Source organism: Emydura macquarii, unplaced genomic scaffold (assembly GCF_026122565.2).
Source record: "Emydura macquarii macquarii isolate MOO-44397 ecotype Brisbane River unplaced genomic scaffold, CSIRO-AGI_Emac_v2 contig_2897, whole genome shotgun sequence".
NCBI classification, from domain to species: Eukaryota; Metazoa; Chordata; order Testudines; family Chelidae; genus Emydura; species Emydura macquarii.
The window spans coordinates 1,165,523-1,183,475 of NW_027133034.1; the positions used below are offsets into that span (position 1 = coordinate 1,165,523).

At 40.0% G+C, this 17,953-nt stretch overlaps 1 protein-coding gene across 5 annotated transcripts in view; it reads right to left on the reverse strand.

Moving 5' to 3' along the window:
* Window positions 1-325: 325 nt before the first annotated feature.
* The window catches only part of KANK1 (KN motif and ankyrin repeat domains 1), a 171,591-nt gene continuing 153,963 nt past the window's right edge, over window positions 326-17,953 (reverse strand). For all 5 annotated transcript variants that reach the window (XM_067569194.1, XM_067569192.1, XM_067569195.1 and 2 more), the window contains 7 exons: window positions 15,962-16,189; window positions 13,259-13,346; window positions 10,435-10,654; window positions 7,026-7,168; window positions 6,364-6,564; window positions 2,305-2,403; window positions 326-1,335 (listed from right to left, as the gene is read on the reverse strand). In XM_067569194.1, coding sequence (XP_067425295.1) covers window positions 1,273-1,335; window positions 2,305-2,403; window positions 6,364-6,564; window positions 7,026-7,168; window positions 10,435-10,654; window positions 13,259-13,346; window positions 15,962-16,189 — 1,042 coding nt within the window. In that variant the 3' untranslated portion in view covers window positions 326-1,272. The remainder of the gene's footprint in view (window positions 1,336-2,304; window positions 2,404-6,363; window positions 6,565-7,025; window positions 7,169-10,434; window positions 10,655-13,258; window positions 13,347-15,961; window positions 16,190-17,953) is intronic.

Below are 17,953 nucleotides of genomic sequence, written 5' to 3' on the forward strand. Positions count from 1 at the left end.
ATTTTCAATTGTAAGTTTCATGACAATAGCAATCTGAGACAAAATGTTTCAATATTACACCCTCATCTCAGGGAGATGGCCAGACAGGGAGTTGTTTGCCTACTGAAACTCTTAAAACCTGTAGCTAGCAAGTTTAGTGTGATCAGGGCTACAAGGAATGAACGAGTGATGTCAGCTGACAACGTTAACACCTCAATAACCAGAGTGTTGAGCTGTCCACTCTTTTCCGCCTTGACTCAATCAATCCATCATGTTTCACTACTGCAGTTATAATTCACTTCATCTTGGATGATGGCAGATCACAGCTAAAGCAGGAGAGGAGTAAAACAGCATAATGAAATTTTATTTCGAAAATATGGCAAGAGTCTAAGGCACTTCAAACATTTAAATACATATGACTAAAGTGAATGTGACAAGGTAAATAGTATTCCATAAATATGCACTGAGAACTAGTCAATTCCACTATAGAGGAACATACAGCTGATACCTCTAACTTTTCTCTGATAAACGTTATATATGGATCATATGGACACTGACACACAATTAATAAAAATATGGTAACAATACATGTAATTCTTCATATAGTTTTAATTACTAGAGAATATAAAATGTTGAAAATAGTGTGATTTAATTTTATAGATACAATTATCTTTAATATAAAAGTTATACAATACATCCAACTGGTGACAACTCATTTATTTAGCTAATTTCAGACCTGACAGAGGGCCTGTCTTCTATTTCTAAACCATCAACCCACTAGCCCAACCTCCAAAGAGCTGACTACATTTTATATTTTAAAATTAAAAAGAACTCAAACACATTTTGGAATGAAATTTATGAAAAGAATTATTGCCAATAGCTCCATGTACAGTAAATATAAATATTTTAGAGAATTAAAAAGTGCCCTGGAGACCATGACACTTGTCCAAAGGAAAAAAAAAATACTCATACCTGTGCAGATAACTTACAATTCCTAAACTGTTCATAATGCAACAGAATAGACTCTATAGAAAGGAGAAACCGGATTTATGCTGTTTCCTGCAACGATGGATAGATGAGCAAAAGAATGGTTTTAGCTTTGTTACTAGCAGACTACTATCTAACGGTAAGCTTTCTTCAAGTTTATAGTCTTCTACCTTTAGCACTAGGTTTCTGCTTTCAATTTGCTGGTGAGTTCAGGCACAAGACAATTACATTCAGTATCTGTCTCTGTAAAACAGTAACAATTAGCAGCTTAGAGATGGCATTAAGATTTCATATATTCGTGCATTACTAATCAAAGGTGGCTCTGTGGGTAGGACCAGGAGAAGTCTTTCTGCTGAGCCTAGGTGTACCCTAGAAAGGGGAAAGGAAAGGACAGTTAATTAACTGAATTCAGCTAATTACATAAAGAGATTAAACTGATTGCACATGAACCACCGTCCCATCAGTTTATGAAGGCAGCAATTAAAATTCAACCTATACAGAACTGGTAATGTGTTTTCTTTCAGTCCATGAGCTACTATGTTGGCTACTTTTATCCCACTGCCTGAAGCAGCACAGCATTATGGGTAGTAAAAACATTTAGTAACTGTTTATCGCGAAGGCAAGTGCAGACAGAGAATTGGTGGATATCTGCCTGTGTGCATAGGGCCGCAACAACCCTAAAATTGGCCTGCTGCTTTGATGACTTGCTCTGTAATAAGCATCACAATTATGCAAAAGAAACTTTGCACATTGGCCAGCCTACGTGGATGTCTCATTTAACACAGACGTTGAATTGTCCTCACTCAGATAGAAAGGGGGAGGAAGTATCCTCTAGCCAGGGTCCAGGCGGTAGTGGCCTGTATTGGAGCTACTTGCATAAATGTTGCCCTGTGGATAAACACAGATTGTCCTATCCTGTTCTACCCATCCAATACCTTTCAGAAGCTAAGTATTTACCAAACAAGAGAAACCCACAAGCTATATGCATTTTTGCATGCAGTGGCAGGTATCCTATTCACAGACAGATTACCTACACAGCACTGTTTAAGAAGTTCTTTGTATGCAGTGTTGTTATAGCTGTGTTGGTCCCAGGATATTAGAGAGAGAGAGAGACAAGGTGGGTGAGGTAATATCTTTTACTGGACCAACAGAAGTTTACAGAAGTTGGTCCAGTAAAAGATTTTACCTCACCCACCTTGTCTCTCTCTAAGAAGTTCTTTGGTTAAAGTTTGGCCTCTCGCAGTACAATCCACATGATTTTTCCAATGTTTAGTCTCAAAAACAGCGAGATATCATGTAAACGCAATGTTCAGCAACCTGGACATTTAACATACTAACCGGTGACTGGGGTTTGGAAAAGTTTACGTGAGCATACAGAAGAACTGCTATGTCCTTGTGTCCCGCTTCCAGGGCTATCGAAAGTGCAGTGCTGCCATCCTTGAAGAATAAAAGGGAAAAAATTAATGCTCATGTGCATAAGCAAATCCTTTAAAAGCTCCGTCAGCCTATAGAGAGTAGAAGTTACTGAGCAATACGGCCTCATTTCAAAGAGCCAGCCTAATTTAGGGTCCTATTTAATTTCTTTTATTATAATTAAGTGACAACAAACCTTGTGCTTCTGTTTTATGAGGCAATCCAATTGCTAGAGCCCTTATAATTTCTCTTAACAAGGGGACTGGTTTATAGCTGAGAAAGAGTGTGCCATTATCACAATAATGTTACAAGTAATTCTGTGTCAGACAAGTGATTTCAGGAGATTGGTCTGAATTTGTCTGAGAGAAATTGCATTGTTGATGGGGAAGGGAAGTGAAGGGAGGGATAAAAGTTAATCAGCTACAATGAGAATTAGCTGTGTTACTCTTATGGGAGTTGTAAGAGCAGCTGCATTCCTAATTCCAAGTGCACATGGCTAAGAGTCTACCCACAAATATTTTCCTTTACAGATATTATTTTCTTGTGTCAGAGGATAATTTATTTATTTCAAAATCAATAAAGCTGACAGAATGTAAAGAGAGCTTTTGCTCAAAGGGAAAATTGTTACAGTGAGTGTTACTGACATATATTCTCCCCTTAGGCCACCGCAAAAGTCCTTCTACATTATTAGCTTCCATGACTGCTGCTTCCTAAATTTTCAGGATCTCTCATTTGAGAGGGTGGGGAAAACAGGAAGAAACAAACAACCTACAATCTGAGTTTTCTGGTTGTCAAGACCTCAGAGCGCACTAGAGAGTTTTTGCCCAAGCAGACTGCTTTGCTGGTGGCTTTATAGGGAAGGTTGATGTGATGCTCGCAGACTTAATGCCAACTCATGCCAAGGCCCCAGGCCTCATGGAACTCTGAGAAATGCATAGCTGGAAACCAGTCCAGTTCACCTGTGTGTCAGTATTGTTAAAATAGATATTAGAGTTGTAAGAATGTGTTTAGACTTTATGGAATGCCTGTAGGATGCTTTATGTATTAATCCTATAATATCTGTATCCCATGTTATATGTTTGCTTTATAAACTATGAAAATGTTTGCTAAGACTGTAAATCACTCAGTCAGGGAAGAAGCATTACCAAGTGTGACAGGCTAGTTTACCACAATAAGTGTAATCTTCTCCCCAACAAAAGCAGGTCTATAGACATCAGACAAGCCATTGTGGACAAAAGACTTTCCTGATTCCTTCCCCCACAGCCCTGAAGAAGGTACATGCACAAGCCTGCGTCCCATCACAACTTGAACACTGACAGAAGGGAATACAAATTCTGCTAAGACAAAATTGGTATCTTTATGGTGCCTGGACTCTGAGGGACAAAGATTGCTAAACATAAGAGATCCCCAAGCTGCTTGGATTGGGTTAGCCCTAAAGGATATAAAAGTTTACTCATTACAGAAGCTTCTATTACCTTTAGAACTTAAGATTGTACCTCGTGTGTGTGTGTGTGCGTGCGCGCACGCCTTGCTAAAAAAGTCTCATTTCTTTTTCCTAGTTAATACACTGTTAGTTTGTTACAGGATTGGCTACAAGTGTTGTCTTTGGTGAGAGATCTAGGGTGCACTTGACCTGAGGAAAGTATGGGACTGGGAGTAATCTGAATATTGTTGTGATTTTTGATATAAGGGACCATCTATCAGAGGGGCAGGCTTGCCTGGGTGGCAGAACAGGGGACTGACTGTCAGTGGCTCCCTATTAAGGTTGCTATAGAGCCTGAGATGTCCACACTTGTTACTCGGTTGGTGAAATCTAAGCATAGAACTTCACAACCCATTTGGGGTTCATGCCCTGTTTCTTGACAGTCTACCCTGAGGTTGGCACCCACAGTCGTGACCCACTCCAGGCAGCGTAACAGTTGACTCCTTCTCTTACCCCTCCTGCACAGCACACAAATTAGCCAAGAGAGAGGCTCTCTCTCTGCCCTTACGCCTTCCTATGGTGCTAGCATTTGCTGTCCCTTGTGAGGCTGAGCTTCTGTGATAGATGCAAGCATCACACAGCCACAGCACCGGAATGTTAATTCGCAAAATGGGAGGGGATTTGCCAATAACAGTGTGCAGCGCTAATATCACTGGAGCTCACTGGTGTGCTGCCAGCCTCCTCTTCACTTGATCACCGACGTTTCCACTACAATACCAACATTACGACTGGCATCACAATTAAATGCTTCGGAGGAGTAGGCTTATTAAGTATTGCTGTAGCTTTTGGTATTAGAGCAGTCAAGACCAATCTAAGGAAGATGCAAGCCTGATCTTTGCATGGGCCACATTTAAGTGAAATGCTTTCTTATCAGGTGGTGGGGAGCAATTCACATTTTTAATTCTACTGAATGGGCGGAGTGTGAGGTGTCAACCATTAGGATATTTGTGCTGAGCGAGGAACACTGGTATTTGTGGTGTACACAGATTTGTCACAGAATACCTGGAAAAGCAGAAAGCGTTTAGAAAAATGTTCTTGAATATTAGCAAAACGGCACAAATCAATAGCACAGAGCTCATTTCCATAATTAACTATACATCATGGCAGCTAGAAATCAAATTCTTCGTATTATAGGGGACCAGTAGAAATACTTGCCCATATCAAAGAATTGGAGGTAATTTAACATCAACATACATACAGCTGAATGGCTTCTGTAAGTGACAGCAGCATAGTACCTAATTCAGGGCTGGTGCCCTGGCACCACCAAGATTTTAGGCACTACTCTGGTGACAGACAGAGTGTTGACATGCTGCTAAAGTTAGCAGCTGTCTCCAGTGGCCTTAGACTGCCCTAAAAAGGGATTGGTTACACCAATCACTCACATGTCTACAGGTACTCTATGCTGGGATAAAAGTCCCGCAGAATGGTTGTGGCTGGCCCAAGTGACCTGACTTGGGCTCACAGAGTTCAAGCTGTGGGACTAAAAATAGCTCTGTAGATGTTTGGGCTTGTGCTGGAGCCTGAGATGATAGGGTATGTCCCCGTGTAGACATACCCTTTGAGGGCAGCTATTGTAAAGCACTCACTTTGAAGGCAGTAAAACCAGCTAAGCTTTGTGAATCAGGTGGATGTACTGAAAGTGTTACAATTGTTGTACAGAGAAGTTAAACTCCCAAATTAATCCTCCCCCCCCCCCGACTTTGTGTAAGTACTGACAGTGAATAATTGGATGCCAGTAATAGCTGGAATCCAAACATACCCCTGGAACAATACTGTCAGCAAGAACACAACTATAATACTCAGTTAAGACATAAAACTAAGTCGACATTCTCAAGCTTTAAAGGATATATTGATCAAATCCTCATCTACTCACACAGACTGCAGTAATCTTTTCTAATCAAGAAAGATACTAGTATATCATTCTCAGCTGAGCACACAGATTGCATATTTGTTTATTGTTGAGGCAATGTTATTCAATGGTTGGAGATGGCAAATTGGCATTCATAAAGTCACAGCATCACTGCTTAGGGCAAAGGAAGAACTTTTGAAGAAGAGTCATTATTTTGATTATTTGTCATGATCATATGGAAGCATTGAAGGAGGACTATTAAGTCTTAGGAGAAAGTAATATATGGAAAATTATGTTTTGGGTGTTTTTATTTTTAAAGGATTTCTCACCACAAGTCTTTAAAACATTCAGTAAAAAATTAGGTTTGAGTACTAAGGCTAATTATTTCCCCAAAATTTGTACACCAGAAGTTAAGCATCTAATTCTATGTGTAGGCTTGATTTTTGGAAGTGCTCAGAAAATCATGTATTTAAAAGAAAAATAATCAGAGCACGCACTATGATGAAGACGACTTGGACATTTCTACTTCAGATTGTCAGCCATAAATTTCACTCAAGTGGATCTTTGAATCTGTCCAGTCAGTAAAAAATAAATCAACACCCCAAAAATTATCTAGTGGAAAGGCAGAGCAGTGTCTGGAAAGGCAACTCACATTGTCCTGCAGGGTGCCATTACATCCAGATTGAGCCAGCAGGAGTTTTACTATCTCTACATGTCCATGTTCACTAGCACACATCAGAGCAGTAGAGCCCTCATCATCCTGGATATTGACATCTGCACCACAGGCCAGCAGAGCTTTAACCATGTCTATCCGTCCATGACTTACTGCCAGCATCAGAGCAGTTTGGCCAGCCTGCAAGGAAAATCACAGCAAAAGTAACATCCAATCAAGATGCAGGGATTGTCATTCACTATATGATTGTACAGCATCTATTTGAGCTCTCTCTCTCTAACAGTATCTCACTTAGCGTAAAATACAATGAACTAAAAGTTCTACAGAGCTAAAATAAATACTTCTTCCAAAATTCAGTTTTGTTTTTCCACACAGTGCCCCCAAAATTAAGAGGAACAGTTGAGGCACTTGAAAAATCTTATTTAAAGCTCAAAAAGTTTTCCATGATTCCATTTTGTAAACAGGAACCAAAAACATGCAGACAGATCTCTAAGAGGCAGTGACTGGCAGCACAGAGTCAGTGCAAACTCTGAACTAATGGAAAGTTACACATCTGCTCTCCAGTTGCAATAAAGGCAACTTTATATTCAATTTATAAAGCAAAATAGCTTTGAATGGTATCGGAGTGCGACAGTACTGACCTGACTGGCTTTAGCATTCACGTCCCCACAGCCGAAGAGTTCTTCCACTATTCGCATGTCTTTCTCAGCCTCCACAGCTGCAAGAGCAGCCAGCATGATGGGGGTATAGCCAGCCTTGTTCTGGTGATTTACATTGCAAACATCTGCAGAGGAATGAGATAATTTTTTTGGAAAGCAGGAATCCAGAAAGCAGCAATTGTGCAAATGAACTGAATAAATTATATTAGACCAGCCTATTGAATCTGCAGCAGTTGCTCACATAATGAAAGCAATTCAAAAGAAAAGCTGAGGAAAAAAGGGTGCTCTTGAGCCAAAGAAAGAAAACAATTCTTCTTCATTACATGTATGACATACATGCCACAGAAAAGACACCAAGCCATTTATTTGTCATTATTGAGGCACAGTTAAAAATTAAAAAAACCTCACTGGAAATTTTACAAGAATATTACATCCAATACCAGCCTTGGGTTGGAATTTTGGGGCAGGCTATCTGGGTGAGTCTTTTAATTACATTTAGGGAATCCTCATTCCAAAATTGAAATGGTCAGTGAGTATGGCCAATGAAATTCAAGACCGAAAGGTTCCCCCATAATACTACATTTTCCTCTAGCTACTTATATTGGTGCTAGCCATGTTAAAGTTTTACATAAGCTATTTTGACATGCTCTGGAGATTTAGAAAAGGCATTACAGTTAAAAGGTTTCCAGCTCTAAGAGAGAGACTTCTCTGGGAACAAATTCGTTAAGTGTCAGGAACAAATGGGACTGTTCTTTTTGTTCCAACCTAATACACCAGTCTGTCTTCTATTTCTAAAATTCTTAAGGAGTCCTGTGGGGCTAGCATTCATTTACCATCCAGTAGCTTTTCAATGTGTTCATCATATTCTAATTACCATTTGGAGAGCAAGAGGGGATTTTTATTAGGTTTCTTTACAAGGCTAGAATTTCAGCTCCAGTGCAGATTTCCCACTGAAAAAAAAAAAAAATTTACAGCAACAGTTTCACATTTCTTGCTGTTTTTCAGACAAAAATGGGATTTGCAAAAGTGACGTGGGAAGGAAAAGAAGGACTGGAAGGTGTGAGAAAATGTATGCATCCATCTCTCAGAGGAGTGGCAGTCAATTATACTAACTGTAACGAGTTACAGAGATCCAGGCTTGCTTTCCAGAGCCACTTCCTTCTGGTGCCAAGATGCTGGCCCCTCAGTTACCAGTAGAGCATTCTGTCTTGCTAGCTGGAGATTTTGCACCTATGCACATACCTAATTTGGGAAGATCACATTTCATGCATCTTGTGACAATTCAGACACAAAAAATCAAGAGAAGGGCTATCCAAACGGATACTTAAAAGAACGCCACTGTGTTTAAACCTTTTTGCAGGATGTCTGGCACAAAAGTCCTTTTCACATGACAGTAGCCAATAATCATTGGCATTTCCAGTTCCAGTCACTTTATTTAATTATTAATGCAACCACACAGCCTATTGTGGACTGAAGAACAATGACTGCCAACACAGCAAGTGTGCTCATGCTACCTTGAGATATTCAGGAAGGTAAGAGAAAATTGTTTCCAACACAGTTTAGAGCTTACATTAGACCTCAGTTCTGCCACATTTTACTGTGCTCTTGACATTGCCCGCATTCTCTTACAGTGAGTCATTACTCCAGTCCGGCCGGTGTTCAAGCCAGTCTACAGCATTTGAAACGTTTGTTTTCCTGTTGAGGAAGTCTTTGGGTCTGTGCATTGTTAGACTCCAGTAAGATCCTTTCATCCTCTAGCTCAGTGGTTCCCAACCTGTGGTCCACAGGGTCTTTCAAGTGGCCCACCACTCCCCTCCTGCTGGCTGCAGAAGGGAGCTGCTGCCTAAGGACCCAGGCAGAGGCTCCTTGCTGCACCCAAGGGGACAGCAGATCAGCGCTCCCCTCCCCCTGTCTGTAGCAGGGAGTACAGCAAATTGCTCTGTCTGGATCCCTAGGCGCTGGGTCTCTGCTGGAGCCAGAGAGAGGGGAGCATTGATCTTTTGCCCCTTGGCTGCAGAAGGGAGCCACTGCCTAGTTACCCAGGTGGAACGAACGGGACCTCAGGACACGTGTTGTTTCCCTGCTACACCCGGGGGATGGGGGTGGGAGATCAGTGAGGAGGCAGCCTCCTTGCTGAACTACTTCCGTCTGGCTGCAGTGGGGAGTGGGGAGGGAGCTGCTGGCAGAGCAGCCAGGACCCACCATGCTTAAGGAGAGAGGCAGGACTCAAAATCAGTGCTTTCTGGTTTCGCCTGCACTTAGCAGCCACCCACTGTGACTTAGCTGCCAGGCCATGTGCAGTGACAGTCACTCATCTACACTAGTGCTTTGTCTGTGAGCGTGTGACATACTGTGAGTAATTTGTAGGGGTAAAATAGTGAATGTAAAAAATGAGCACAGTAGCATCAAAATGTTTACTTTAAATATGCAGTGATTTGTAGTCCTTAATGGTGCACACATCAATACATTTTTTATGAGAGTTGATAGACTGGTGGCCCTTCAGCGTTGTAAAAATTACATTTGTGGCCCTCGAGCCAAAAAGATTGGGAACCACTGCTCTGGCTGGTGTTTCTATTTTTATGAACAATCATTAGCATAGCACCTTTCACCTGGGAACCTCAAACCACTTAACTCAAGTTAATCAAGCTTCTCTACACACTTTTGAGGTACGATAGGTAAGCATTATAGCTATTTTATGGGGAACAAATTCTGTTCTGTACATCACATGAGGCACAGCCCATGTGTGGTGGGCTGGGGCCTGCCCTTACGCTATCCATATTTTTCCTGGGGCCTGTGACAACTTACAGCAGCCTTACCTGTGCTGTCCACTACCTGAATTGCAGCCCAAAGCAGTCACTATGGCAACTCTCCCTCCTACCACTACTTTCTCCTCTCCCACCCTCTTACACTGGGCTGCAAGGGGGGCAGCACAGGACTACATGTGGCACACTGCTCGTATGCTAAGGAAACTCTCCCCTGGCTGCCTACAGCACCTTTACGGTCCCCATTTGCCATTAAGGCAGCATATAGGTGGTGGCCAGGTCCAACCCTTAAGTATGTGACTATATTAGCCATTCAGTAAATCACTGGCAAAATCTGGAATATAACCCAGTAACCTAAATGTCAGTTGCCTAGTCTAGCAACTAGACACAACATTGCTTTCCTTCCTTCAAGATAAGCAAAAATCACCACCTCCAAAGCAAGTCTAGAAACCTTACTACCCAGTACTGTTTTAGTGCGAAGTTGCACTGTACTGTTCTAGAATTAAAATTCTGGAGGAATTTTTATGGAGGAATTCTGGAGTTGATGTGCAAGATGTTACCTGTGAGGATCACAAAAAACAGAACAAAAAAACAAGCTCCCATACACCTCAAAAGACAACCAAACTTACTTGCATCCAAAAGTAGCTTTACAATCTCAAAGTTAGAGTGTGATACACTGTAATGGAGAGCTGTGTTGCCATTCCCATCTGCCATATTGATTATGTGTTTGAGGACAGTGGGAGAAACCTCTTCAAAAGCAGCTATGTAGTCTCCAACCATTGCAGGAATGGCTGACTTTTGACTCGATACACGAAACCACTCATGCTGGATGGTATTTAAACAAAATCTCTGCCAAAAACAAGACAAAAAGATTTTCAGATGGATATATTATTTACAGTGTTTTCTGTCCCACAAACTGGCAGTGCAGGAAACCAAGACTTCTTTACTCAGATGTGGGCAGAAAGTATTCTACTCAAACCCAGGAAATAAAAATTGAATTTTCTCCTCCCACCAATCTCCACTTGAAACTAGGGTTGTTAATTTCTACCCATTTCAGCTAATTTCCAGGAAGTTTGCCTATCTCTCTGGTAGTACTAAGTGTGACAAATGACTGGCACCAGAACTCATAGCTATCAAGTGTTGATTGCTAGGAGCAGGGCTTGGAATGGAACTCCTTCTTTACCATAGTTAACTAAGTTTATATGTTAGTCTTGTTTTTGGAAAGTGTCCCAGACAGACAGCAATGGAAACTGACGTTTTTCAAGTGCACAGTTACAGTGCAAGCTTCCCTATATTGCCTCACCTAGGTGTCTTCATCCTAACTTGGAAAGACTCAAATATTTCTCCTTTCCCTCCCTCTCCATTCTCTAGTTCTGGTCCCTCATCACCACTGCTCCCTTCAAAACAAAGCCTCACAGGCAGGGAAACCTACTCTCGGCAAGAAATCCAGGGGCAATCAATCGTGAATTCACTCAAATGCTTCTTTAGTCCCTTATGCTGCATCAGTATTTGCTGGTGCTGCATCTGGCACTTGCACTAGTAGATCCTGATACAGAAGCAGAACCAGAGACTGTAAGCTTCTCAAAGGAAGGACAGTGTCTTCTTTTATGTTATCAAGCATAATGCCATGGCTTATGTAATAAAACAACTTTTAGGGTGTAAACAGTTGATATAGTCCCTAATACATTCTTTGGTTTATACAACACCTATCATATTTGTGGGCACTACCAAAAAGAACTAAACAAACAATAATTATTAATACAGAATGATCTTTAGTGTTACACAATTTTTTAAATTTTTATTTATTTATTTATTTATTTTTTTTACAGAAAGCATTACGCACCAAAATGCTATTTTGTAAATGGCAAATATCAAACTGTGAATAAGGGCCATGCTTTCTACATGTGGATTCCTATATTCAGGCACATAAATTCATATGTAGGCATCTAAATAAAAAAAAAAGTGTCTTTCAGCTCCCAACTACATTAGTGGGAGCTGCAAGTGCTCAATAACTTGGAAAAAGATGAAGCCACTTATTTAGGTGGATGCTCAAGTTTAAACATTTTGCCCAAGGTTCATTTCCAACTCACAGATGAATGGAACTAGAGATTAGACTGGAATTCCCAATAACAAAGAACTCCTGTGCTTGTAAACAGTTTGCTCAAAATCAAATTATCCTTGCTGGACAAAATCACCCGATTATCCCATTATTGACACTTTCAACATCCAATAGGCTCGGAAGCTTGTTCTTTTTGTGAAAAACTACAGAGCAGACAGGACTAATATAGGGATAGAAACTATATGTCACCCCTACATTAATCAACAATGTCAGGCCCAAATCAGAATTAGACCGACATTAGGTTAGAGACCTTTGGCCTGATTATCAGAGGTTCTGAGCACTTGGAAATCAGGAGTTGCAGTGCTTCCCATCACTGGCAGTCAGCCATTTGAGTATTGTATCTCACACCACCTCCAATTATAAAGTTGTAGTTGTAAGTACAGACCACAATTTCACATTACATTTATAGCAATCTATGCTCATTCACCTTCAGAAAACCGTCACAAAATGCACAGAGATGATGTAGGTAATTTCCATACTTAACAAGTGACACTATTTCTTTAAGAAGATATTAGCACAGCAACCTCATTCTGCTTGTTTACACTATTCTGTGGCTAGGTCTTCACTGACGGCGGCAAAGTTGCCGCCGTCAGATCGACTTATCTGGATCGACTGAGCAGTCAGTGAAGACCTGCTCAGTCGATCCAGAAATTGACATATTAAGACCACCTTCTCAAGTGGTGTAGCGCTGCCGTCAGCGCAGTGCAGTGAAGACGGTGCGCAGAAGAGAAGCACAGAAGTTGACGGGAGTTATGCAAGTTTTTTGCGTAGTTTGCGTAACTCCGGTCGTCTGCTGCCGAATCTCCGAGGTAAGTGAAGACAAGCCCTAAGAATATTTTCACAAGTGAGAAAGAAACAACACATACTTCTATGTTTGGAAAGAGGCAAGAGCACATTCCACATCAGAACATGCTCTGTACTTTTGTAATCAAAAGGAATGCTAACTCCCTATGCCATATATATTTTCCCACAGGAGCTTGTGTACCAGACCCATATCCAATCTTGCCAGCCACATTAACTCAACACTTTCTAAAATGTAAGTGGAATGCACTGATGCAATGAAACTGCCCTTTAATAAGTATTACTATTTTAGGTGCTTGTCTTTTGAATGAATATATTCCTGGCATGAAGTAGTATGGATGGGTTGGTTGACAAAAGTCTTCTGATGTGGGACCAGAAATGACATTCCAAGACAGTCTAAAGACACTACTTTCATTCTGCCCAACTATTTTATTTACAGTCCCGAAAACAGGAGGTTACCCTGACTTGTGCTGGAAGAGATTAAATAAGTGAGAAACATTCAGAGTAGTGACTTAGCACTGGACTGGGCTTACCATGTCTTTGCTGGCTAAGGCCTTGGGATCATCTATGTTGCTTTTAAGTAGATTACATGCAGACAACATTTTTTCACTTAATTCATATCTGTAGAGTGAAACCAAAATAAAAAGGCATTTTTAAAATTAGTTCTTCTTGTTTTAAATGTTTTACTCTGTAATTTTTCAAAAAGTTACAAGGAGCAAATGGTTCTCGCCCTGCCACAACTGCTGAAATATGGAATCCATTCTGGCAGCAGTTTTAAGTGGAGCTGCACTCAACGTGAGCAGATCAGCAGGTTGCACCACTGCACTTTGACCACAGAACAAAAAGTATGTTTCCCAGATTTACCCATTAGGATGATTAGTACTAATAAAGTTGAGCAATATTTTACTCTTGAGTTTTAGACTCACTAAACCTTTACGTGAAGTGCCAATTACATTCTGTTCTGTTAAAGGTAACTGTTGCCAGCATTAAAAAGAAATAGAACTTGGGTGAAAACTGATTTAAATCTGGCTCCTTGCTTTTTCTCATTACACCCCATATGCCAGGAACCCCCTTGCAAATCCTGTTCAACATGCAATTTCTCTCAACTCATTCAAATCCCTGTTACTTTTCCATCACTGACCTCTTCCCCATCTCTCATTATGAACCTGGTTCCCAAATTGCAATGTATTTATTTTAAAATCAGAGAAAGAACTAAAAGCAACTGGAATGGACAGGTTGCTGGGCATGTTGAACACATGCTGGTCTGTGGCAAATGGTATGTATTTTTGCTTGGCCTGAGAGACGAGCCACTATTTCAAGCCACCATCTTTTATAAGCGCTAGTGTTAGAAGACAACCATGAGAAACTTGGATGTCTTAGCTTTCCAGTGATATAGAGCAGTTTTTCCTAGTTTTGATGCTTCCTGTGAAATCAGATGTTAAAAAATCACATTTTGGTAACGCCTCTGCACACCTACTACATCCAGTGCTTGCACACTTGGGCTCTGACCGAAACAGTCCAATCTGGTAATAATATGCTTATCTCATATAGTTCACTACTGTAACCTTCCTCCCTCTCTGTTCACCTTTTATCATCCCTTGCTATGTATTAAATTTAAATTTGAATGCAAGTTCCTTGCAGAATAGACCTGTCATTTTTATTTTGTCTGTAAAATGTCATGCCCACCTAAGGCACTGTATAAATAAAGTACAGAAGATTTTAAAAGTCACAGCCAAAACACATGTATATTAACAACTCTTAATTATAGCTGGTGCATACTTTTTATTTAGCAGTAAATAATTGCACAAATGTTTTGCTATTAAGTTTTATCTCCACTGAAATACCACAGCTGAATAACTATTACTTAAAGGGCTCATCTACATGAAACAGCAACGCAGCCTACGGGATTGTGTCATTTCTAAAGCGTGCAAATGTGCTGCTTGCTAACTGGTCCATGAAGACGCTGCTGGTGAGCACCAGAAGTTCCCTAGTGCACTTTAATGTAGCACTAGAGTGTGCTAGGACACTTTTATTGTGCATGGCCAGGGTGTGGAGAGACCAATTAATGCACAACATTTTAGTACCCTTTAGAAATCACAGCCCTGTAGACTACAAAGGACTTGTCTGCACAGAACAGTAAAGTGGCCATTATGATGCCACTTATTTATTTTTACAAGTTGGTGCACTCTTAAGCTCTACATTTTAGCAGACCTGGTGCGTTAAATGGGTATTTTCTCTTGGTTCAGATTTAAAACCCCTCTCTCTATTCTTACAGTACTTGTTATGTAGGAAGCAGCTCATCAGCACGCCACCATATTAAAAAGAAGCTTGGTAGTGGTATTCTGTATAATGCACGATGGAAGTTTTAATTTATATGGTCTGGGGCATGGTCCACCTGACACACACCACGCCCAGTCTATGCATCATCTTGGCAGTTGAAATCAGCTGAAGCATTTCTGATGACAGTCCAAAAGTTCACGATTAGAATGGATGTGTGGGTAAGCATTCTAGTCTGATTCTCATATCTTCTGATGGAGCCAGTTTGTTGAACTGCAGGGCATGGTGCAAGAGTCATCTGTTTGCTCAGGCTTTTTTCTGTTGAGGTGGTTAGGAAAGTGTTTTCTGGTTTTTTTTTTTTTTTAAATGAGTGCCATTGGTTATCGGGGGATGGCCTGTATTGGCTATCAATAACCGGGGTCTAGTTATAAACTGACTATTGTAAATTGGACTGAAGCCAGCATCCGTATTATAGGAACATAGTCAATTAAAAACAATAAAAGTGGCAAGAAACTATAGGCTTCTGCTACGTTCTTACTATTCACAGAGAATTTTTTACCATAACAATCCCTTTCTTCTAGTCAGTGAAGATCACCATCCTTAGCTACATTTTTAATTAGCATGTCCAGTTAAATTTGGGACAAGTTTAATATATACGTATTGGGATGCCAACTTGCTGTATATAATACTGAAAGAGTTGAATGGAGAACAGTGAAAAATAAGCTATCAGCCAGGATGAGGTGTACTCAAAACAAGCATAAAATTAGAGTTTTTAAAATGTTTTTAAATTACAGTTTTTAAATGACCTCTGTTGACCTAGTGACTCAGGAAGTGGGTAGCATGCCAGTTAAGTGTCTGGCTTTGTGCTTTCCAGAACACACTAATTGGTAATGATGAAAAGGCCTGTTCTATGCAGCTCTAGTGCTAGATTATATATTAAACAGGGAAATATACCATACCTCTCTCTGATTTCAACCTTCTCAGGCTCACTCTCTTGAGCGTGCATCTCCTCGTCCACTGGAACAGACCCAACATCTTCAGCATTAAGCTCATGAAGTCCTCCTTCCATCTCATGCAGGCTGTGCCTCTCCTCCTGGTGGGAATCCTCATTGTCTTCACACTCATCATCTGACTCTGAAGAAGAACTCTCTTCTGAACTAGAATCATCACTCGATGTGGTTTCATACCTAGATGGCAATCAGGAGTTGTAGAATTCCATGAAAGATTTAATTCTGTGACATTAGATATTTGATCAATGCTAGGTTAAATCAATATTTTGCACATGTATATTACTTTCCATTTCTCTCCAAGGAACTTCAAAGCCTTTTACAAGCATTAATCAAACCTCAAAACAACTTTCTGAGGTAAAAATCATCCCTATTATGCATAGACAGGGGAATGCAGATGCGAAGAAATTAAGTTGCTTGACAAAAGGTTGCACAGTGAGGTACCAATTCAGGAAAGCAATTAAGCACATGCTTAACTAATATATGCTGAGTGTTTTGCTGAAGAGATATGCTCTCCGGAATTGGGCCCTAGCTTGTTGAAAGGACTTGACATAACAATTCAGAAATTGTTTCACTGACTGGTGTGTTACTGAATTCTAGCATACACAGAAAAATTGAAGTAACAGAAAAATATTAGTAAGACATTCAATATTTGATTATTGGGTAATGCTTCATTATCTAAAGAGGATGAGTAAAATGATTAATTACTTTATCAATAAACTCTTTGACATTCAAAAGTGAGGATAAAAATCTTCCAAAGATTTTTAGAATACTTATTTAGAAGTTAATACCCAAATAAATATCTGCTAAACCAGATTCTCTCTCTGACACTGATCATTACATTCACATTGGCCCATGACTGAGACCACACAATGCAACTGGTGGGGGGAAAAGAGAGAAACATCCCTTTTAACAATAGAAAAGTTCTTACATTCCCAAATATTACCTGAGCCATTCAAGTGAAAGAAACTACTTCTGCTCAGAACTGAATTTGGTGCCTTGGGCTTCTCCAGTTGAATCCTCTTCCCTACCAAGCTAAGGTTATCTAAAATCAGAAGCAATATTTTCCCCTTTTTTGCTATGATGGGGGAAATGTTGTCTTTTTAGATTAAAAATAATGGGGGTTTATAGTATTTTGAAGCTGAATTAAATGAATTAGCTGACCTACTGTGTCTTTAAAGAACATATGTGAAGCTCAGTGACTATTTACACATACATCCTCAATAGGTGAAATCCCAGCCCCTCTGAAGTAAATGGCAAAACTCTGGCTACAATAGGGTCAGGATTTCACCCAATATATACAATACTAAGTAATTGTTTAATGTGTAGAGAAAAAGTTCAAGGTCTACTTTTCAAATTTCTTTTTTTAAGTCCGATTTTTTAATCTAACAAAAAGCATTTTAAAAAGACTTAATGGATGTGGCTATTGGAAGTTTCTTCTTTAACTGATATTTGACGTAACATTCTGAAATTGATAAATAACATTTTAAAATGGAAAGATTATTTTTAAACTAAAATTTGCTTTTCAAATACTTGTTTACTTTAGTTCATTTCACGTCTTGATCTCATGCAGATTGCACAATACTGCAATACCTTGATTGCCCACACTTTGATAAAATTATATATGTGTTAAAAAACAATTCCATTGAAATTAAAAGTGTTCCCATAGGTCTCTGTTTGTTTGGTATTAAGTTTTGTAAAAGCTTATGTATACAAAAACTTAGGCTTGGGAGCAAGTGTGATATGATAGCTTCTAAAAAAAACAAAAACAAAAAACAACCCACAGCAATGGAAAGTCTCAGCAGGATCACCCCAGACAAAAATTTCATTTCTCTCCCCCTCTAATTAATATCCTCAGGATTACTCTCTCCAAATTCTGAGAGAATGGCTGCACCACTATGTGCACTCCCTTGTCTTGTCCTGGGAAAGGGAAGAAAAGTGTTT